The 22099-nt window shown below is 32.0% G+C and overlaps 3 protein-coding genes across 9 annotated transcripts; 1 reads left to right on the top strand and 2 right to left on the bottom strand.

Annotated features, from left to right (window-relative positions):
• Positions 1-1745: 1745 nt before the first annotated feature.
• LOC109803236 (putative serine/threonine-protein kinase) lies at positions 1746-5068 on the top strand. Of its 6 annotated transcripts, none has more exons than XR_002240152.3 (7): positions 1746-2472; positions 2676-2788; positions 3059-3269; positions 3393-3630; positions 3886-4039; positions 4265-4654; positions 4754-5068. XR_002240152.3 is itself a non-coding variant. In XM_020364716.3 (7 exons), the coding sequence occupies exons 1-6, from the start codon at positions 2400-2402 to the stop codon at positions 4568-4570; spliced, it is 1095 nt and encodes a 364-aa protein (XP_020220305.1). In that variant the 5' UTR covers positions 1746-2399; the 3' UTR covers positions 4571-4608; positions 4754-5068. The 6 variants fall into 6 exon arrangements, 5 of the variants coding, with proteins under 5 accessions (XP_020220305.1, XP_020220304.1, XP_020220303.1 ...); XM_020364716.3 differs by having other exon boundaries at positions 4265-4608; XM_020364715.3 differs by lacking the exon at positions 4754-5068 and having other exon boundaries at positions 1747-1972; positions 2365-2472; positions 4265-4717.
• Positions 5069-5736: 668 nt separating this feature from the next.
• Positions 5737-9430, bottom strand: LOC109804197 (clathrin light chain 1). Its single transcript, XM_020365989.3, has 3 exons — positions 8952-9430; positions 6459-6612; positions 5737-6365 (listed from the first exon to the last, which is right to left on the bottom strand). The coding sequence occupies exons 1-3, from the start codon at positions 9314-9316 to the stop codon at positions 5940-5942; spliced, it is 945 nt and encodes a 314-aa protein (XP_020221578.1). The 5' UTR covers positions 9317-9430; the 3' UTR covers positions 5737-5939.
• A 3572-nt stretch (positions 9431-13002) lies between these two features.
• Positions 13003-21113, bottom strand: LOC109803525 (RNA polymerase II C-terminal domain phosphatase-like 1). 2 transcript variants are annotated; one of them, XM_020365139.3, is made up of 17 exons: positions 20446-21113; positions 19206-19676; positions 18653-18863; positions 18292-18449; positions 18114-18184; positions 17805-17910; positions 17591-17671; positions 16907-17500; positions 16735-16798; positions 16509-16639; positions 16350-16403; positions 15870-15966; positions 15563-15795; positions 15368-15454; positions 14963-15028; positions 14771-14844; positions 13003-13971 (listed from the first exon to the last, which is right to left on the bottom strand). In XM_020365139.3, exons 1-17 carry the CDS (start codon positions 20701-20703, stop codon positions 13863-13865), a joined length of 2865 nt encoding a protein of 954 aa, XP_020220728.2. In that variant the 5' UTR covers positions 20704-21113; the 3' UTR covers positions 13003-13862. The 2 variants fall into 2 exon arrangements, with proteins under 2 accessions (XP_020220728.2, XP_020220729.2); XM_020365140.3 differs by having other exon boundaries at positions 16509-16612.
• Positions 21114-22099: the final 986 nt, after the last annotated feature.

Raw genomic sequence — 22099 nt, 5'->3', positions numbered from 1 at the left:
CTCGTGCCTAATTTAATAAATCATGTATTACTTATATCTGTACTCATATCCGATCAAATCGAATATTCTATGTCAAAATCGTGAGGAACTCAGATACTAATCACAGTTATGAGTTTATTTATCATCCTTAAGGGTAGAGATAGTGGTGCAAGTGGGGAAGGAACGAAAGGAAAGGAAAGAAGCAACATAGGCAGGCGGAAATGGTGCAGGTGGAGGAAGTGAGGTTATAAAGAAACGAAAGGATGAGTCCCGGAGGAATGGGAGCGTGGCAATGCAACGGGATAAATAAGATTAAAAAAAAAAAAAAACCTAGTAATGAAAGTGTACCATGAAACTAGATAAATCTAATGATTACGAAAAAATGGTCACTTATAAAAATGGTCCATGGCAGGCTCTGTTTAAAATTATATTTCTTTTTAATACATAATTAAAAATGAGAGTTTTTAATTTTTTTCTTCATCAAATACAACTAGTGATTAAAAAGAAAGAAAGAGAACCACCTTTTAGTAGTTCTATATTTTGTCACCAAATATTAATGTGTTTAGGTGGGTGGTGGTAAACTGATGATGGTGATATAGAGAGAACACATAATAATCTCATAAAAATATGTTTATAATTAAATTTTAATCTTAATTATTAATTATTTTTATTTATAATATGCATATATATATATATATAAGTATTAACTATACAAAGATATTGGAGAAAAATATAATTTTTTTATAAGTTAAGAAATTAACTTATACAAATTTTAAAATATATTTTGGAAAAGTTAATATAAAATAGTTTTTATAAATTATCTTACTTAGTTTTCAGATATATATATATATATATATATATATATATATATATATATATATAAAAGCACATTTTTTTCTTTTTCATTTTGTTCTCGTAGAAATACTTTTAAAAAATTTTATTCAAACAAACTCTAATTGTTAAAAAAGAATAAAATAAAATCCTTTATTGCTTTATTACAATGTTAGAATTTTTTTTATACATAGTACAATGTTGGAATAAAGTTAATTTTTATATTTATTTTTTATTTTCAATATTTATAAAAAAAATTAATTATTTTAATTTCTATCATTATCTTTCTATAATGTATGTTTTGTGTTAACGTGAGAGATCTACTTTAAAGAATAATTCCAACAAATTAAATTAATACATGTATCACATTAACTCGAAAAAAAATAACATTTCAAAAAGAAATAATAATAACTAAAAAGATTTAAAAAAAAATAAAAATAAAAAGATAAGCATAAAGATAATAAATATTTATTTTAAATTATAGGAACTAAAAAATAAAATAATTGAGAGAGTAAAAAAAGAATATTTTAACAAAGATTTTTAGAAGATTTATAAAATAAAAATATAGGTGTAGTTGGATATGGCATTTACGGAAGCGAAGAATGTGGAGGTGGAAGTGTGGAACTAAAAAGCCGATGTCACTTTCAGCGACAGTGTGACCAAGTGGGAAGGCAAAGTCAGAGCATGAGATATGCGACTCATATTTATTGGCTGCAGCTGCCAACGCGGACATAAACTACACCAAACAATACCTAAGCTTTATAATATACTACTAAGAACTTCTAATTTTGTTAGTGATTCTGAACAAAACACGACTTTAGATTTCAACATACTTTACTTTACTCTTATAATAAATTAATTATTATGTGGAATAAAAGTTATACCTACTGATTATAAATAAAAATTATAAAACAACACCCGATGGCCACAATTTCATAATTTTGCATTTAAAAAATGAGGAGCCGGCAGCTTAATCCAACGTTTCTACCTTTTCACATTTCAAGCATAGGATATGATATGATATGATATGATATGACCACTAACAAACTATAGTTTCACATTAGATTACATGTTCTTGGCGCGTTTCAGTTTTCGTTTTTTGTTTCTTCATTCAACTTATTACACCTCTGTTTCCAGCTCACTTTTCCTATCAACTAGACCGGTTAGGTGCCTATTTCTTGTTTTTAGTATGTTTGGGAACATGGTGGATCACGTTGAAAACTGTGGTGGCCTTAAAGCTACTATTTGGCTGTGGAAAATTTGTGATGGCACCATGGTTTCTGTGTTTGATTTTCTTTAAGTTTTAGCCTTTTTGGATTCAACAGCGTGATACTAAAATCAGAGTTGAATATAAAGTAATGGGTATTATCCTCTTGGAACAATATTTTTTTAAAAAAAATTGTGTTTTTGTTCCTGATAGGATTAGAGAAAGTGACAAACTGAGTTTTTTCCTTCAGTTTTGTGTTTGATTATTTGAATTCAAGACACCATGCATGCCGTTTTCCATCTCAAAAATCAAATTGCATTTTGCTTATGTTAGAATATATTATGCAGATTGCAGAGTATAGCGGTAATATAGCAGGGTCATTATGACTTGTGGCTGCTTTGGAGCCAAATCCACAAAGGAAAGACGCCCTTCTCATGTTCCTAGTGAAATTCATGGTGAGGTTTGGTGATTACTTGATTTTATATTTTAACAATGCTAGAAAGTTTTTGTAATTTCATTACCATTTGTGTGGTAAAGATTGTATAGCGGTTAGCACGTGTGTGGGTTTGCCTAGAATTCCTTTCTTTCCATTTGTTTAATTTTTCTTCCCATTTATATACATATTTCTTTCTCATGCTTCTTTTCTTGTGTCGTGCAGGCTATCCGTTAGATAATGTTAGGCAATTTTCTGATAAAGAACTGAAATTCGCAACTGATAATTATCATTCAAACAATAAGATAGGACGAGGAGGTTTTGGAACCGTTTACCAGGTAATCAGGTTACTGATATTTGTGTTACCATGGAATTAATATGAATGTTATTCCTATTTTCTGTTTAATAAAACCAAAAATCTGTCTAGAGAAATGGTAAAAGAAACAATAAAACACTCAGTTTTGAGGACACTGAACACGTGATAAGTTACTTAAGCTAAGGAAGGGTATAAGGTGCCAAGAAACTGCATCACATTTTATCCTTTTTGCTCTTATTGATGTTTAAGCCTTTATAATTAATTATAAACACCTACGTGACAATTTTGTTAGGGAACCTTAAGAGATGGAAGACGTGTAGCAGTTAAGACTCTCTCAGTTTGGTCAAAGCAAGGAGTTCGTGAGTTTTTGACAGAAATTGAAACTTTGTCAAATGTTAAACATCCAAACCTTGTTGAATTGATTGGATTCTGCATTCAAGGACCTAGTCGTACATTAGTCTACGAGTATGTGGAAAATGGCAACCTTAATAGTGCACTACTTGGTAAATATGTTAATTAAGTGCTTAGTGTAAATTATCAAGTCACAAATTAAATCCATATACAGATGAGAAGATGAAACAAGTATGTAACCTTTTATTTTATTTCCTTTTTCCATCGTCTTCTAGGCACAAGGAATGCAAACATTAAACTAGACTGGAGAAAAAGATCTGCTATTTGTATAGGCACCGCAAAGGGTCTTGCATTTCTTCATGAAGAACTTGCACCACCTATTGTGCACAGAGACATCAAAGCTAGTAATGTACTACTTGACAGTGATTTCAATCCCAAAATAGGTGATTTTGGTTTGGCTAAATTATTTCCAGATGACATAACTCACATTAGCACCAGAATTGCTGGAACAACGTATGTTAATGTTATATTTCAGATTGTTAGTTTTATGTTTTTGCTTATGCTATAGTTAGTTTGTTGTCCCAACCCTTTCCTCTATAGTTTCTGTATTAGGACTACTCCAATTTTTGGTTTGGAAAACAGGGATTTTCTAATTTATCCACTTGTATATAATTTTTTTGCATTCCAAAATTTGGTCAATTTATACTTGGACTACATAGATTATTGGACTGATTAATACTAAACCCTGCTTTGTTTTTATTTATACAGTGGTTACTTAGCACCAGAATATGCATTAGGTGGCCAGTTAACCAAGAAGGCTGATATATACAGCTTTGGGGTTCTTATTCTTGAAATAATTAGTGGCAGAAGCAGCGCCAGAAGGACAAATGGGGGAGGGTCACACAAACAACTCTTGGAATATGTACGTCTTAGTTTCCTATATATATGAGTTACTTTGCCACGTTATACATTTTTATGTTATGCAAATATCCAAGTTAATGTTTTTGAGCCTAAGAAATCCTAACATATCCTTATTATTCACTACCACTTGTTTTTGAACTAATCTTTCCGTACTACCTTGTTCCATGTCAACATAATACATTTCTATGTTTTTCTTGGACATAACGATCGTTATTTGGTGTAACAGGCGTGGCAACTTTATGAAGAGGGGAAGTTGTTGGAGTTTGTTGATGGAGAAATGGAAGAATATCCTGAGGAAGAGGTAAAGAGGTACATGAAGGTCGCTCTTTTCTGCACACAAGCAGCAGCAGGTAGAAGGCCATTGATGATACAGGTGGTTGATATGCTATCCAAGGCAATTCAACTGAATGAGAAAGAACTTACAGCTCCAGGATTCTTCACAAATGAAGGAGAATCCTCTAGAAAGAACTTCAACCCTGTCTCTTCAAATGCCTCTACTCATGTTGCTATTACTCAGGTCACCCCACGGTGATGTCAATTGCAGGGTTGCAAATGGAGAAAAAACTAGTAGTATTTCATTGTCTTCTCTTTCTTTTTTTTCGAAGAATATAACATGGTGCGAACGTAATTTCGTTCAAGTGCATGTTGAAACCGGTAGTTCAAGTGCTTCTCTATTTTACACTCATCTTACATTAGTTTTTATTGCTTATGATAGGAAATTGGGGAGCAGACAGACACTGCTTGAATCACTAACCACGAGGTGTCCAACGTTAATGCTAACTTACGTCCAATGTGTTATTCCCTGTACTCCAATAAAATAATGTAAGATATTCAGCAAAAAAAGATTAAAAAAAATCTGTATGATACGGATATTAGTCGAGTTGCCATGCCGCACTCTATCTCTCACGTGCCTTGGTAATAAATGCAATAACAGGATTTTGAATGTTTTGTTAGGTATGTAAATGAAAAAGAAAAATGTATTTATTCTTAATTTAAAATAAATTAAACTTATAAGGTATTTTAATTTGAATCAATGGTAGATATATCTTCCCCTTTCACTTTATATATTTGTTTACTTTGTATAAGTCAAATCCATAAACTTCAACATAACAAAAAATTCGAACTCCAATTTAACTTTTGGTTGGAAAAAAAGTAAAATGAAATTGAAGAGATTTTAAAATATTTTTAATATAATATCTAAAATATCATTATTTATATTATTAATTTAAAATTATAAGAAAAAATTTATAAAATACAAAAATAAATTAATTTTTAAATCATTTTCCTCCATTATGAATAAAATAAGAAAAGAATTATCTCTCTTCTTTACCTTTCAATTAAACAAAATTTCTAACTTCTTCCCTCCATTAAAAACTCTCTTAATAGTGAAATAACATATATCTAACCATATATTAGTCATTTTAAAATAACATAAAACATGACATGTATAAATTGTATCACATATCATGAATAAATGATAGAAATTATTTTCAAAACTTTAAAAATTCATAAAAGACCAAAATTAACCATTTTTTAAAGAACTAAAACCAAAATTAATCAGAGCTAAACTAAAGTGGAATTCTAGCCTATAAATAAGGAAACTAATATCAGGCACATACAACGGGAAATTTTAACACCTGAAAAATATTAAACATTGTATTCGTCTATTTAACACCATCAGCCAGCAATCCCAACAAATACTGCCTAAAAGGATGTATTTAAACCCATGATCATTGAATCTCCACTTCACAATTGTTAATAATGGATTTAATTCATACAAAACCTTAGAGTTGGTAATAAAATTCAACCAATAAGCATTAGAAACTAATAGCAGGGCAAAAAGATTCACTAAAGACTGCAGGTGGAAAAAGGGATGGCAGAAGAAAGATTGATAGGCAAAATCATGCAGCAGGCTGCTCCTCTGTGGCAGGAGCTTCTTTCTGGGGTTCCTCGGCGGCACCAGTGGAGGTGGCATCCTTTGGTTGTGAACCAGGTGCACCTTCTGCTGCAGCTCCAGTTGCTTTTGATGCTTTCTCTTTTCCATCCTTACCGTCTTTGGCATCTTTAGCAGGAGCAGGTGGTGGAGGAATCATGTGAGGTGGTGGTGTGTGCTTCAGCTTTAACAGTATTTGCCGCAACCTGGACAGATCTGTGGGCTTGCCGGGCTTTGGGCCTTGGACGACCGTAATTGATGGCTTCTTCTCCTGATCCTTTTTGCCTCTTTTCTTTTCAATGTTGGGAACCTCACGAGGAATCAGCTCGGCAATTGCTTTCCAATACGCTTTGTCTGCCTCTTTGTGAAACTTCTCTTGACTAGCCATGAATAACTGCTCCACAAACAAATTTCATTTTCTTCAATTAAGGGAACAGGAAAAAATACATCTGACGAAAAATGATGTCATGAAGCAAGTAAAACATACCTTCTCCCTTTCTCTATTTTGAACCTTGTTAGTCTCAACATTAAGCTTCCTCTTCTCATAGAAAGCCACCTTATACTCCTCAGCTTCTTCAATAATCTTCAGTCTCATCTCTTTTTCCCTTTTCTCCTTCTCCTCCAGCAGAATGGCATTTTGACTGCACAAGGAAAGCCAAGGGCATTAGTTTTCTTATGACAACTGAGTTCAGCAAACTTGCAATAGATCTTAATCTTTATTAGGCCAAGATAAAAAAAAAAAATAAGAAAATGATTGTTCTTTCAAGCCAGATCAATTTCTCAGTGTGTGATAAATCAAACATTACAAGATTCTAAATCTGATGTCAAATGCCTGAGCATTGTTGACAAAATTGACAAAATATTGAGATAAAGATTAAAGAGACACCATAGTTATCAATCTCAGATAGCTGCGGGTAGCAGCCAATTTTGAAAACAGTATAGCAGTATGTGTCATGGCCACTATTTTAAATATTATTAATATTAATTATTAATGAAAACATAATAATTCATACATACATATAAACACTCAAAAAAAAATTAAAGAAATTCATGATAAATAATAAGTCACAGTTTATGCACCCAATCACCATCAATCTGGAAGCTTATAATAAAACACAGTAATGAAGTCAAAAAATGAAAGATGATTGTGCAATTAATAGAAAAAGAACTAACAAATTAAATAAAAATTAGTAGAATGTGATCACGGAGGCCTAGAGGAAGAAAAAAGAATGGAGCACATGAAAAAAAATTCATGTAAAATGTGAAGGAGCAGGTCAAAACAAAGGTAATTTTTGTGGAATTGTCAAGGAAGAAGGGTGTTAGGATTCAACCACATGATATTGGACTTGACTCCCACATTGAAAGTATGAGATTCCAGTGTGGGGTTTATAAGGCCTTAGGTCCTCCAATTACAATAATTAGCTTTTGTAGTATGGTTCTCTCAAGGTTCTAATCAATTGGTATGAAAACCCTTTCATTTTGTTCTAGCTGCAAACAAGCAGTGCAGATGGTGACACCAACATTGCAGTGTTCGCCCTGGACTAGAAGACAGGGGTTTGTGTACAAACAGCTCGCATAGGCATAACGCATGGGCGTGTAGGGGCTGTGGAGTTTGATGGGATGTTAGAATTCAATTGCAAGGTATGAGACTTAGGTCCCACACAAAAAATATGGGATCCCAATGTGGGATTTATAAGGTTTGGGTTCTCAAACTACGACAGATATCTTTTATGGTGTGGTTCTCCTCAGGTTCTTATCAAAGGGTTACAAATTCTATTATCTTTTTGAATCAAAAAATGTATTAGAAAATTGGGGGAGAAATCACAGTTTTACCAAAATAACCCTAAAGTTTCAGGGCTAAAAATGGGTTTTTGGACCCTATATCATTGTAGCACCACCATAACATGCGAAAAGTTGCTATTTTGACAATTATTACAGCCATTGACCACTATTGAGAACTACTACGCTATTTGAATTCCATAGCAGCCTAGGGGGCTGTTCCGCTACTCTGTTATAGTGTTATGAGAACCACCATTGACTACAATGAGAATCGCTATACTATGAGAGAAGAGAACATTGTAAAACCTTATAAATCAAGGAGGGGAAGTTCACTAGTCTCTTCAAAGAATGTAGAACAAACAGGTTATTCAGGGCAAGCAAAAACATGAACTAGGGAGGGATATTTTTCATTGGTATGGAGCCCCGATAGTAGCCCACTGGATTTAATTGTATAAAGCATACTTTCCATAGCACAATCATAAAAATCCAAGATCAGGAGGATCTGATGCAATTCTCATCAAGATATATCATCGCTTAAGTTCTTCATAAATTGCTTGCCTGATCTAGGCTCAACAAGGGTCAACTTGAGACGATCAATTAATCATCTCATTCCAACGTACAAGGGCTCAAACAATGATTGTTCGGCCAACATCAAATAAAATTAAAGGATCACACTGACAAACCCTAAAAACCGTCAAACTTGCACGGGGACTGGAATTCAGTCCGAGCCACTACTTTAACCTTTTCAAACCATTGAACTTACCTTAAAAAACACCTCATCATACAATAATTATATACTAAAGAAATCCAACAACATCCATGAGTGAAAAATCAATCAAACCCTCTCCCTTATTATTCTCCAAGCTTTCTCGATCCAAACATAGCCTTACAATTGGCGGATATAAATCAATTCCTCCCTACTTACTAGCATACAAAGACAATTACACTAAATCTCCCGAAATATCTCATCTACATATCTTAACACAGCTCAACTCACTGCTTCAAGTGAAATCGTATTAACATTTTCCATAAATAAGATCAAGCTTTCCCACTCCCGATTCATAATCCTAACTGCTCACTAGCAACAGCAAGAAACTTCGCGAGCAAACTTCCCGATTAAAGCAAAATCGTCACAGATCTAAGCAAATTCAAACGAGATCCGAGGAATTCACGAAGCAGAAGAGAAATTGCAACCACTCACCGGCGCCACTCCCGAAGAGCGTAACCTTCCTCCGGCTCCATTTCAGTCGGCGGCGGAAGCACCGGACCGTCGGAGACAAAAACGCCGTCACCGTCGCCATAGCCATTCCCGTTTCCGTTTCCGTTCTCTACGGTGGCCGATTCGAAGGGAGACTGAGAGTAAGCGGGATTCGGATCAGTGAAGCCGTAGATCTCAGGCGACGCGGCGGCAGAGTGATCGACGGGGACATCGGTGTCGGCGGAGAAACCTCCGGTGAAGGAGGAGTAGCCGCCGTAGCCGGAGTAGTTGTCCTCTTCTTCGTCGTGGTGGTGAGTGGAAGAAGAGTTGACGTTCAAGTCATCGGTGAAGGCATCGAAGGAAGACATGTCAGCGACTGCGTGTTTCTCTCTCTAGAAATGTGTTTCTCTCTCTTCTGTGCTGTGGAATGCAAACACTGTTGCTTTGCTTTGACGGAGGCTCAGCGCTGCCTCTAAACTTTCTTGGACTTTTTAAATACTTAACGGTGATTGGTGAATAATACAAAAGAAAAGGCGAAAATACATTATACATCTATAAATAAAATACTAGTATACAATATTACAAAAAATTAAATAACTTAATTTTTATTTTTAACAGTGAATACTACCTAACTATCGCCTTAGTTATAATATCCTTCTAATTAAATTATAGTTTTCATTGTGTAAAAAAAATAAATTATATCATTCATAAAAATCAGTTAATTTAGTTTAAAGTATTAATTTGTTAATAATTTAAATTATTTTTTTAAAAGTTATCCTTAACATTTTTTATATTAACTTTATTTTTTTCTATTTAATCATTTTTTATATAATTAATTAATATTTAAAAGAGAAAAATATCTATATATTTTTTTCAATCCTAATAAAAATGAGAGTTTTTATTCAATCAATTTAAAATATTTATTATTTTCTATCTGAAAGGATTGTTAATTAAACAAGAGTATTTTAAAAAAATATATATAACTTTTTCTTTTTGTAAAGATAGGAAAGATTATAAAAATGATTGTAATGAGGATTGAACCTAGGTTCTCATGCTTCTAACTACTCCAACCTAAAAATATATATGGGGAATGCTAATGTACTCCCACCTATTTTTTAGTGGGAGTATGTTAGTAACCTACACCAATTTTTTAGGACAAAAAAATCACTCATTTATTTTGATTTGGTTAATTCGTACAAAGGATATTATAGTAATTTAATTTAATTTTAAATGAAAATAAAAATTTTCTCTCTCTTATTAATTTCATTCTCCAATTCATTTATTTTTTCTATTAATTAATTTTTATTTGTTCTGAGAAAGGAGGGAGACATCATGAGAGATGAGAGAGAAATGAGTTAAAGAAATAATTTAATAGAAGAGAGATAAATAAGTTAGAGAAAGAATTTAATAAGAAAGAGAAATAAGTTGGAGAAGAAATTTAATAAGAGAGAGAAATGATTTAGAGAATGAAATTAATAAGAGAGAGAAAATATTTTTATTTTCATTTAAAATTAAATTAAATTACTATGATATCCTTTGTACGAATTAACCAAATCAAAATAAATGAGTGATTTTTTTGTCCTAAAAATTGGTGTAGGTTGCTAACATACTCCCACTAAAAAATAGGTGGGAGTACATTAGCATTCCCCTATATATATATATATATATATAACTAATATAACTGACAAGTAGAAAATAATTTTATTAAAAAATAAATAAATAAATAAGTGAAAATAATCTTATATATAGAGATGAAGTAGTAGTATTTATGTTAAGGATAGTTTATTATGTACTTTTTATGTACTAAATTTTGACTTTTTGTTTCAAAATCTTTTATGTTTTACACATTTCAAATAATATTAATTATTTTTTTGTCACATATATTCTTATTTGACAATTAATATTCCTATTTCATAATCATAATTATTCTTATTATACATATTACACGATATTAAGTGAGAATAACTTAGACTTAACACATTAGTATTAAATATTTCTTAAAGGTGTGAAAATCTTAAACATAAAAATATATGGTTCGAAGGGAGTAATTAATTTTTTGCAGTTTGCTTGTATCTTAAAATATTGGTTTTAAAATAATAAAATATTCTAATAAATTAAATAAAAGTAAATATTATTACAATATTTTTTTTTTTTAAAATCATACCTCGTAGAGTTAAGTTAATTTGTAATTAGTCATCAACAATGATAATAATAATGATAATAACAAGGATAATAGTTGTAGTGGTGAGAGTAATGATGTGGTAGTAATGAGAGTAACAATGTGGTGGTGGTGATGGTGGTAGAGGTTGCGATTATAATTATGATAATAATAATAATAATAATAATAATAATAATAATAATAATAATAATAATAATAATAATAATAATAATAAAGATGAATACAATGATGATTATAGTAGTGACTATGGTAATGGTAGTGGGAGTAGTAAGGTGGTGGTGGTTTTAGCAGTAATGCTGATGGTGATAATGGCGAAAGTTGCGATAACAGTTATGATAATGATAATAATAAAGACAAATATGATGGTGATAATGTTAATAATATTTTCACACTTCAATCACAAAATAAAAAGGTGTGACTCATATCCATAGGAAAAAAAAAGTATGGGTGCAAGTGCAACAAAATGACCTACCTTTTTATTTCTTATTTATTTCCCTCCCTCGCCTCTCTATTTCTTACCATTTTCATTACTACCAAACACACTACAAGGCTTAGATTGACACTATTTACATATGTATATTTCAATGGATAAATATATTAATTTGTATAATTCAATCGCAACTTGGAGATGAATCGTACAATTATTATATTAAGTTTTGTGAAATTCAAAAAGAGTTATAACTATATTGTTCCATCAATGGTCGATATAATACTATACTATTCTTTTGAGAGTCGTCACGCAATGTGTTTCATAATCAAAATTACAACCAAGATCTATTTCACTCATAGGTATACTTGTAGATGCAGACACAATCATAATCTTAAAAAAATATCAAGAATAGATTTCACTCATTATAAAAATGAAAATAGACTAGGTCACTCAATTAGGACATATGATCTAACTTAAATCAAACTTAGGCCAAATCTGACTTTTTTAAAATAAGTTAGGTCGAGACTTTCATTAAAACCTATTTGGTTAAAAAAATGTGAAGCTTTAAACTATTTTAAAAACTTATTAAACCTACCACGTAAATCATTTTAAAATAAAATAAATTAAGATTTATTCTTCTTCTTCTTATTATTATTATATAGAAATTGTTATGAGGTGTTAAAATCATATATTAATTTATCTTTATAAATATTAAATATGTTGACTTATATAAAAAAAATAACAAATTTATTTATAAATAAGTCCACGTAATATTTACAAAAACATGTTTTAAATAAGCTATATTAGAGATTAAAATTATAACATGAATGCCATATTATACATTAAAAATATGCTTATGTATAAACATGATTATATCATGAGGTCAAATTATATTATATATTCAACTACGTTCAAGTCGAAGCCTAATAAATCCTATTTCGGCCGGTATATTTTTCACCCTACTCATGGATACTCCTCTAGATGGCCACACAATCTTAATCTTACTACTAAACGAATTGTGTTTTTAACTTCGGTAACTTACGTTTAGTTTTAACACAAACAGACCCTGATTTTTAACTTTTAACTCTATTATCAAATAAAAAATATATATTTAATTGATGTGATAATTATTAATATTCCACTTGCTGCTTAAGATCTTTTATCATAAATCTATTATAAAACATAGTAAATAAAATTTGTTATCGTTTTTCAAATACAAGTATTTAATTAGTATATAATAAATTTAATGGCAGAATATTTATTATAAACTTTAACATGAAATAATTCCAATAACATAATATCTATTATAAATTTAATATTATTCTACTGTAACAAATTCTAACAGAACTCGTGCATTTCATGCTCCTTGACTTATGTCTTTTAGTTATTGATCATTTTAATATGTCTTTGTTATATACTATATTTAATTATTGATCATGATTCGATTCGTGATTAAAAATACAGTATCCGATATCCAATTCAATTATCATGGTTATTACATGTACACATTAAATACAAAATCGTGCACAGCTCCAATTTCTTAACAACATCAAACTCAGATACAAGGACATGCAACTGTGATTTGTGAGACATTTCTACTGCACAGAATTAATTCTCTCATCATATGACTTGGGAAAAGGAGGGAAAAAAAAAGGACAACTAAAATCAGAAGTGAAAAACTGTACTACCTCAGTGAACTAAACTCAAAATTTTCATGAATACCAGTGTCTTCTTACGGCTGCACTGTGATGGAACTGTCAGTGGCAGGAAAGACTATTAACAGGTAATGTTGATGAAAACCAACTTCAAGTGTAAAAGAACCTGTACGCCTGTACAGAATGGTGTATCATGACTTCGCTTAAAATAAGCTGGGAAGGATGGTGAAAACCGACTCAAGAGACCTGTACTGAATGGTGTATCATGACTTCAGTTAATGAAAAAATCCGAATCAAATGTGTTCAAGCCACAGAAGAACAATTGCAGCATGTGGGACAGCCTCATGCATCATCTTTTGAACCGGTGTCAGAGTTTCCAGATATACACAACCGCACTGCATTGCCTGGGAGGACAAACACATCTCCTCAAAATATTTGTCCAGTATCTAACCCCACTTCAGAGAGGACTGAGGAATAAGTGGGTGTTATACTTGGAATTGGACTTGGGCAAAAAGACTGACAAACCAGGCAGTCACTTAACTGGCAATCATCCGACCAACAGCCATTCTCTGCATCGTTGCCTCAGTAACAAATACATGCCCCAACAAAAGCCACACTGGTCAAGTGAGATGAAAATCCAGTTATGCTTTTCAAGGAGCAATAGGAGCATTCCTGGGATATCTAGAAGAATAGGGTATCCGCGGCAGAGTTCGAGGATATTCTTGCTTTACACGTTTATTTGGCAATCCTTGTAGTGGCCTGATTTACAAAATAGGAGGAAGAAACAATAAGAAAGCAAGAACAATACAAACAGAAATACGATAGCCTTGGGAAGGTGTAAAGATTAAAAAACAATAAATTTAAAAAGTATTTCATTGTTACAGAAGCTGATATTATATGTGTGAGGCAGTGAGGCTTTGTCCAATCAGTTTTCCGACATATGATGTTGACTTATAATTGTTAATATTGGCCAGTGAAAGACAAGATAACTTGAATTGCACCAAATAAACCTAATCCGAATCACAGAAAAGAATAGAAACTGTAACGAAGTATGGCTCAAATTCATACATTGCTGGTATTTTGAGATCACTACAGTATTGTGAAGATTGAACTACTAAATTCCAATAGGAGCAAAATGCAAATCACAACACGGTCGATCAAGGAAGAAATGTGGGAAAGCATTTTATCTAAAGATCTAAGTTTGCTTCTTGTGTAGTAAAACCTATGTGTGTTTGGTAGAGCGGAAAGAAATAAGTGAGAAATATAGTGGAGAGAAATTGAAAGCAAGTGGAAATAGGTAAGAAATAGAATAAAAATTTAATTGGTTGATTGGAGAGAAATAAGATATATATATATATATATATATATATATATATAAATAAATAAAAATAAAAATAAAAAAGAGAGAGAAAAAAATAAATAAATATAAATAAATAAGGGGGGCGGGGCCACCACTTTTTAATTTCTCACCCCCTTATTTCTCATCAACCAAATCACCCCACTTATTTCCACTCTCCTATTTCAAATATAACCAAATCTGCTGGTCAAAATAACATACCTGGGGGAACCCTGCCTCTTCCGATTTCCTTGATTAAGTGTTGTTCTTAGACTTCCAAGAGCCTTCTTGGCAGCCTGAAGATTAAAAAGGCATATCAGTGTCCAAACACCATATGGGAGAAGTTAATCAAATTCATTTATACATAGACAAACGCATATGTAAATAATAATTCATGACAAAAAAATACAATACCTGCATTTTAGCCTCTTCCCATGTTAATCCAATCCCTTTGCCAAAGACCATACCATCTATTTCAACCTAAAACATGAGAAAATTGTTTAATTTTCAGAACTTGTTAAAAAGTTGCCAGAACTTAACAGTATATACAGCACAGGAGAAAAAAGAGAAAATAGTATATGCATTGCGGTGTAATTAAATTTTTAAAAAAGAGAAGATAATTTCGTTTTATGAGACTTGGTTAAGTTGTTTTATCTATTCCTAGTTTAAAATCAGGATACTGAACACTATATATCATCTATATGAACATTTGAAGTTATTTTTTATTGTCTGAATTTTACAATTTAAGTACATTCAATAATTAGCTTTGCAATTCATCATTTGAATCTCAGTTTGATAACCTTGGCGTCAATTACAAACCTGTGCATACACTTCATCTTTCTGAGGAAAATTTGATGCAGGGGTTGGTGGAGATTGGAAACTGGCAGCAAGACCCTCCATCATGCACTGAAAAGGTAGAATGGAGAATTTATAGTATACCAATAATAAACTTTGACATAGCATAAGATGAACAAAAGGCTCTCAATTGGTTTCTCTTTTAATTAAAAAGCTTACCAATTCTTTGAGGGCAGAAATTGAATCCACTGATCTTTTGGAGACTTCCAACCTAGGATCTAAACCCCTAGATGACTCAGCAGTTGAAAATGAGGCCGACTCTTCTTTAAGCAATGGCTGATTACCAGGAGAATTTCCACTACTCACAAAGCCATTGTTGTTTGAACCATGAAACCCACTCACATCAACGTAAGTGGAACCAGAATCATCCTTAGCATGAGACATGTATATATCTACAAAATCATTATGAAAAGGATAAATAAAAATGCCATATCAAATCATAATTAACAAATTTACAAAATCTTACCAGCCAATTGTTTGATTGAGCACTCAGCAGCCTTATGCTGGGCTTCCCTTCTAGTTCTACCAATTCCTTCACCAATTTTTTTTCCAGCAAACCATGCCTGTAAATAAGAATGACATCAAGTTGAAGCATATTAATAAATTTTAAAAGAATATAATGGAGAACTTATTTTAGTAAGTGACACCAATGATTAAATAAAATATAACATAAATTCCAGATAAAACAATAAAGGCAACAAATTCAAATCAACTCATCGAGATATAGCACACCCAACCCTGTGTTCAGCGAATGGAAGACGTATTAATAATAAAAAGTTTACAGCTGTTGGTTAAAATAAGTTCTTGCAAGTATGGAAAAAAAAAATACCACAGTGGATTCATTGAATTTAAAATTAGTAATTTTATCCTAAATGAATGGAAATCAAACTATATAATCATAATCAACAAGGACTTGGAAGATCTAGCTACCCAGAATGAAAGATACCTCAATGGAGAATTGCAGTTCTGTGCTAGAAACCAATGACGATAAAAATTCCACCTGTTCACATTAAAGAAACAGAAAATTCAATGGTACAATGGGATCATAATCTATGTAACAATATCATCTAACTATCATGTTACAGACACACATATTTCCACTCACTTTAGTTCCACACTTCAGTGCAATTTCCTGTAATACTCCAGATGTGGTATCGGCATGAAATAGAGAATGTCCGGATTCAGAGTCAAAATCCCTGTTGCTGTAAGCTGAACCACTCAAGGGAATATCATCACCTTCATGAGTCATGATAAGCATGGTATAAATTCATTATAATGATAAAACAAAACAATAGGACCAATTAAATATTCAGATACAAGAGCTAATTTACCTGGGAAAGAATGATAACTAGAGATTGATTGGCTCGATCTTGAGCGATCATCCCTATGATGCACCTGCAATGAAATTATCTTATGTATAACTAATTTACTGAATAATATAAGAGTATGACCCTCTAGCAAAACTTCAGGCATAATTTACTGAAATTCTATTATAAGCATTACCTCCTTTGGAAATCTTTGGTGGCTCTCATGGAGAACTCTATCAGATGAAATAGAATCGACACCCTTGGAGAAAAGGGATGAGTGACAAGGCCAGTGCTTCTCAATATGCAATGGTTCAGAATCAATGGGGAATTCTTTAGGTACTAGCCGATTTAGTTGTTGTGGACCCATCTCCTCTTCTGCAGAAAACCAGCCCCTACGTGATGGGACACTGGGAGCAGAAACTGGTATGGGGTGTCTAATGGGAACTGGAGGTTCACTTGACGTGTGCTCCCTTGTATCTTGCCCATGTTGCAATATGAGAAGCCTACGCCTTGTATCTGGGTCTAATTCTGATTCAGGTACTTCACCCTCTTCTCTAGCAGGAGAACTATGCAAACTCGGTTCTGGAGGAGTAACTTGACGCATTGGTTTAACTAGAGTATTAGGTTGAGGAAACTGAACACTGCCAAATTGCATCACAGATGCTTGCGCTGTTGGGGGTGGAACTGTTCCAGAAGAAGACACCATTGTGTATTGAAGAGAAGTAAAAGCAAGCCTAGGATCTATAGTAGCAGTCATTGCAGGGACAGTTGAAGAAGCTGATATTGTGTCCTAAAGGCAAGTACATTCACAAAGATAATAAAATCAATGTTCAATGATATGTAAATCAGAAGTCTCATTTATTCAGACTCAGGTTGTTACCTTTAATCTTCTTTCTACCTCAGCATTTGCCATGCCATCAAATAGTGGATTTTTATTTCCATTGGAAGCAGATGCATCATCCTGAACAATGAAAAACCCAAAGACACACATATGACCAAATTAAATGATTCACATTCTGCTTAAATTTCAACATACTATAACCCAGCAGATTACAGTTTTGTTTAATAACATGTATACTTAAATGTACACTAACCTCTGAAACTAGATAATTGCTCACATCGGGAGGAAAAGGTATATCTTTGATACAATCTTCGTAAGCAATTAGAGGGATCTTTTGTAAAAGACCATCATCAAAATCCCTGTCAACAAATCCGAGGCCATAATCAGGTCTAAGAATTTTGCCTCTTTTATACATGTTTGAGAAATGTAATGTTCTCATAAATCGAGTTATAACAATCAAAAAGGTTTGTATAATTTGTTAGTGAAAATAGGTGAGATCCCCCTCGTTTTTGTTCAGGTATAAAAATAAGCCTATTTAATAAAACTTGGGTTTAGTTCTTACTTGAAGAAGCCACCCCTAACATTGCAAGCAACATTTCTTGCAAGACACAAGATAGGGACTGCATTGCTTGCCTACAAGATAAAGAGGTTTAATCAGTTCCAAACACTAGAGAAATAATGAAATTTATATATAAAACTTAAGATACTGAGTATCATATTATATAGGTAAATGAAATTACCTCAGCTTGTGGAGCATAGTATGGAGCAAATGCAGGCACAACATGCACCCGAGGTTGGTCTTTTTCATCCCACACTTTCAAGCGATCATCAACTACCAATGCCATCTTGGGATGGCATAAGCCATTTTGGAATACATTAAACAATGATTTCTTTAAACCTATTTATAATATATTGAAACACACAAGAAGCAGAAAAAAATAAATGAACAGTTGCAGCAGAAAAACTGGTATGAATTTTAAATTTTCAAATACGAGCTATTGTCATCCTTCTAATTTGCTTCTTTTAGCTACTCAATTACACATGCAAAGCTTCTTGTTTAAAAACAAAATTAATTGGAAGTCAAAATAAATTGCCACTTACCAGACTTGACACAAACAATACGATCTAACAGTTCTTTTGAATTTATCAAATTCAATTCTGGATCAAGAAGCCTCCACATTTCTAGTGCATAGTCCCTCTCAGCCATTGTGCAAACAAAAACCTCAAAACGCTTGCGCCCTCTTGCAGTAAGGTAGCTCCGGAGATCTTCCCATGCAGGTCTCAACCTCACAAGAACACTGGTATCGCGAATCTTTCCAAAGACACAGTTATTGTTAATGATTCTGACAAGTCTAACTGTTTATATATGTTAAGAAACTACAGAAAACATGTACTATCCACCATGTTGAAATCATCCTATCAGACATGAAAGCCTTTGCTAGAGAAGCATAAACATGTGCTTTGAGCACAGGGCATTTTAGATCACAATTATATAATAACCATATAACACCTCGATATGAATGACAAAAAACTAGAATTCACACTAATGGAATGACATCATACAGAATCAACATACAATAGTTACTCCAAAGATGGTTGATCTCATAATGTAACATTTTACAATCAAATAAATGGATCAGGAAAAAGTAAATACCTGTGGATTGATGCGTGTGAGAATGATATTCTTTTCCTGTAATCGGATCAGTGGTCGAACTATAGGCTGATGACTATCAGACAATGGTGGAACAATCTCAGATTGAATTTTTATCACTTTCCCATTATCAACAACTTGATCATTTTCAGCATATTGCTTCAATATATTCTTGTCATCTAAGTATCGCTTGATCTCCGCCTGCATACCAGAAATCCGTTGTGGATCTACCTCTGAGTTTATTTTTCTATGCAGCACCTCAATTCTATCCTCAAAAGAACGCATTGTATTTGCCACCACCAGAGTTTCATCTAGATCAAACACTATACTCAAACATCTCAGATTTAACATTGCAAGGCATGAATTGTAAAGTCCAGGAGCAACAATAAATCCCCAGAAACATGGTCTATCATCATTACGTGAATACATTGCAACCAAATGTATTTCTTCCCCACTCAGTGGCATTACGGCAGTCTGCAGCAGCCAAAGTTGAAATGTTGATTAAACTCCAGCAAGAGAATTTAGAAAAAGGAAAAATGATGACCATATTCAAGAAACAAAATTTGGCAAGGTTTTAATCTAGCAATCATCGCAAAATGTCAAAGATGGATACAATGCCAAACTAAGTGCAGGATTTCTCTAAATTTCATCATGAAAAATTCAGAAGTAGCTCTCATGGCTAATCTCTTACTATGTAAGCAAAACACACATTTGTTGTGCAGTGATACATGATTAACATATTAGCTATTTGTTTTATATTTAAAAACATCTTAGTTTCTTTAGATTGCACTTGAAATTATCAATAAATTTTATGATTTATTCATTTGCAAGATGTTGTGAGCTGGACCAAGGATGCTACATTTGACTGTCATCGCATGCTACCCAACACAACAAGCAAACCTTGACAAATTTATTACAAGATTCAGAAGAAACAAAAGTCAGTCTTCATAAACCGGTCTGCATCAAATCTGAGTAAAGGTAAAATATATAGTCATTAATGCAGGGCAACCAATTAGACAGTTCCCACAACACCTGGGGTTGAAATCAATATATTCAATTAGTTGAGACAAATATTAGGAAAATTATGAATTGTCAAATAACTGTGTGCAACTTCAAAATAAGTCATCATCCGAGATTCTGTCCAGAGTCCACATGCTTGTTTTGGAACAGATTCTTTTGATTGAGGTTAAAGTTTAAAAAGTTGAGTACTGGGTTTCACTTTTACAAGTTTTGCTGATTATACCTTGTTCTCCCTGATACACGAAGAGTGCAAGTGAAAGAGGGCATCCTGCTGTTGTCGTGTCTGTGAGGACGTTGACTCCATTTTGAAGCAAACACCGCAAGTAATGGTGTGAAGCACTGCAAGCGGTGGACACCTTTCACTTGGTTGCGAGAAGTGACTTATTCTGATTTCGTTCAGATCCATGTTCTTGTTCTCTTCTAGGTATATCTCTACCTCTCCCAGTACCATCTCCCTTTGGTACACCAAACACTTATGCATTTTTCCCCCTTTCTTTTTTCTTTATTTTTTCTTCAAAATCACAAAAGTATGATTGGGACTTTCGTAGAAAAAATTCCAGTGTCTTGCATCAGGAATGCTTTAGATTCGTCCCAATTTTCCCCGTTATCGACAACAAGATAAAATGTATAAAAGAATATTAGCCTTTGGTTTTTGAAGAAATATTAGATCCGTGATTCACGATGAAAAATCCAAAAATTCTAATCAACCTCAATCCCTGAGGCACAAGTGATTGATTCTGTAAGCAACGTGTGATTTGCTAGGGTTTGACGATGGTAATCAAGAAAGATGATGGAGATGGTGATGAATTTAAAGAATCGATTATAACAAGAAACCCTAGATCCAGAAAAAACACAGGTAAAAAAATTAGATACTCAAATCATGGGTTCGGTAGCGTTTATAATTTATATTTATTATATAACAAAAATAATAACGTCCCGCGTTTAAATAAGATAAATATTTTAATTCTTTTTTATATTTCTTTTATTCTTTTGTGATATCACTTTATATATGTATTTTTTCATATCATTTGCTATTTCAAATTTGTTAATATCGTAAAAATATTTATCTTTTATATATAAAAATTAGAATAATGGCATTGAATGAAAGTATTATTAGCTAAAAAAATATTTTCTGTCATTTGTTTTTATATATTTTAATTTTAGTTTCTTAAGTTCAAAGAGTTTTACTTTGTTCTTTTAAAAATTGATTCATAGAATCTTTAAGTACAAAAAATTGATGAAATGATCGATTTAATAAATAAAAAATAAAAATATATATTAAAATAAAAATAAATAAATTTAAGGAATTAAATCAAAATAAAATAAGAGATTAAAATTATATTTTAATCAATTTTGTTATAACTATAAACTATTCTTGTTTCGAAAATGTTTTTAACTGGTTTTCTTAATGAAAGTGTTTTCAAATATTTTCTTCAATCTTTCATTTATTTTAATTTACTTATTTTTAGTTTTCATTTTAATTTTAATTTTTTTTTAATATTCTCAATAATTAAAAATAATCATATATTTTTATTTTGAATTAAAAATATGATTGATATATTTAAAAGTATTTATTTATTGTAAATTTTTATAATAACTTTTAGGTGCGCTTTGTTGTTTTGTTTTTATCCTTTAAAAAAAACAATTTCGTCTTCATAAAAGATATTTCATTTGGATCTCTATTGTATTCGTAAAATCCAACGGAGAAAATTACATAGATCAAAATTAAAAAAAATTAAAAAAAAATATATAAAGATTATTAGACTAAAAATTGAGAAAATAAAAATAAAAATAATTAAAATTAAAATCAAAATAACTTTATTTTATAACGATTAAACATCTATTTAACCTAAATTATACCATCCATCTCATAATAA

The sequence above is a fragment of the Cajanus cajan genome, chromosome 1, assembly GCF_000230855.2.
Source record: "Cajanus cajan strain Asha chromosome 1, NIPB_CcT2T_4, whole genome shotgun sequence".
In the NCBI taxonomy this organism is placed as follows: domain Eukaryota; kingdom Viridiplantae; phylum Streptophyta; class Magnoliopsida; order Fabales; family Fabaceae; genus Cajanus; species Cajanus cajan.
Note: the sequence above shows the minus strand (reverse complement) of the source record. Positions and strands in the feature narration are given on the sequence as shown.

Bases quoted from the DNA above. Each gene is read 5' to 3' on its own strand.
- LOC109803236 (XM_020364716.3), top strand. From the start codon at position 2,400: ATGACTTGTGGCTGCTTTGGAGCCAAATCCACAAAGGAAAGACGCCCT. The intron at 3,270-3,392 runs GTAAATATGTTA...ATCGTCTTCTAG, and splicing joins CCTTAATAGTGCACTACTTG to GCACAAGGAATGCAAACATT. The intron at 4,040-4,264 runs GTACGTCTTAGT...TTGGTGTAACAG, and splicing joins ACAAACAACTCTTGGAATAT to GCGTGGCAACTTTATGAAGA.
- LOC109804197 (XM_020365989.3), bottom strand. From the start codon at position 9,316: ATGTCTTCCTTCGATGCCTTCACCGATGACTTGAACGTCAACTCTTCT. The intron at 6,613-8,951 runs GTGAGTGGTTGC...TTCCTTGTGCAG, and splicing joins GCTCTTCGGGAGTGGCGCCG to TCAAAATGCCATTCTGCTGG. The intron at 6,366-6,458 runs GTATGTTTTACT...TTTGTGGAGCAG, and splicing joins AAAATAGAGAAAGGGAGAAG to TTATTCATGGCTAGTCAAGA.
- LOC109803525 (XM_020365139.3), bottom strand. From the start codon at position 20,703: ATGCATAAGTGTTTGGTGTACCAAAGGGAGATGGTACTGGGAGAGGTA. The intron at 15,796-15,869 runs GTAAGATTTTGT...ATGATTTTGTAG, and splicing joins CTCAATCAAACAATTGGCTG to ATATATACATGTCTCATGCT. The intron at 15,455-15,562 runs GTAAGCTTTTTA...CTACCTTTTCAG, and splicing joins TTTCTGCCCTCAAAGAATTG to TGCATGATGGAGGGTCTTGC.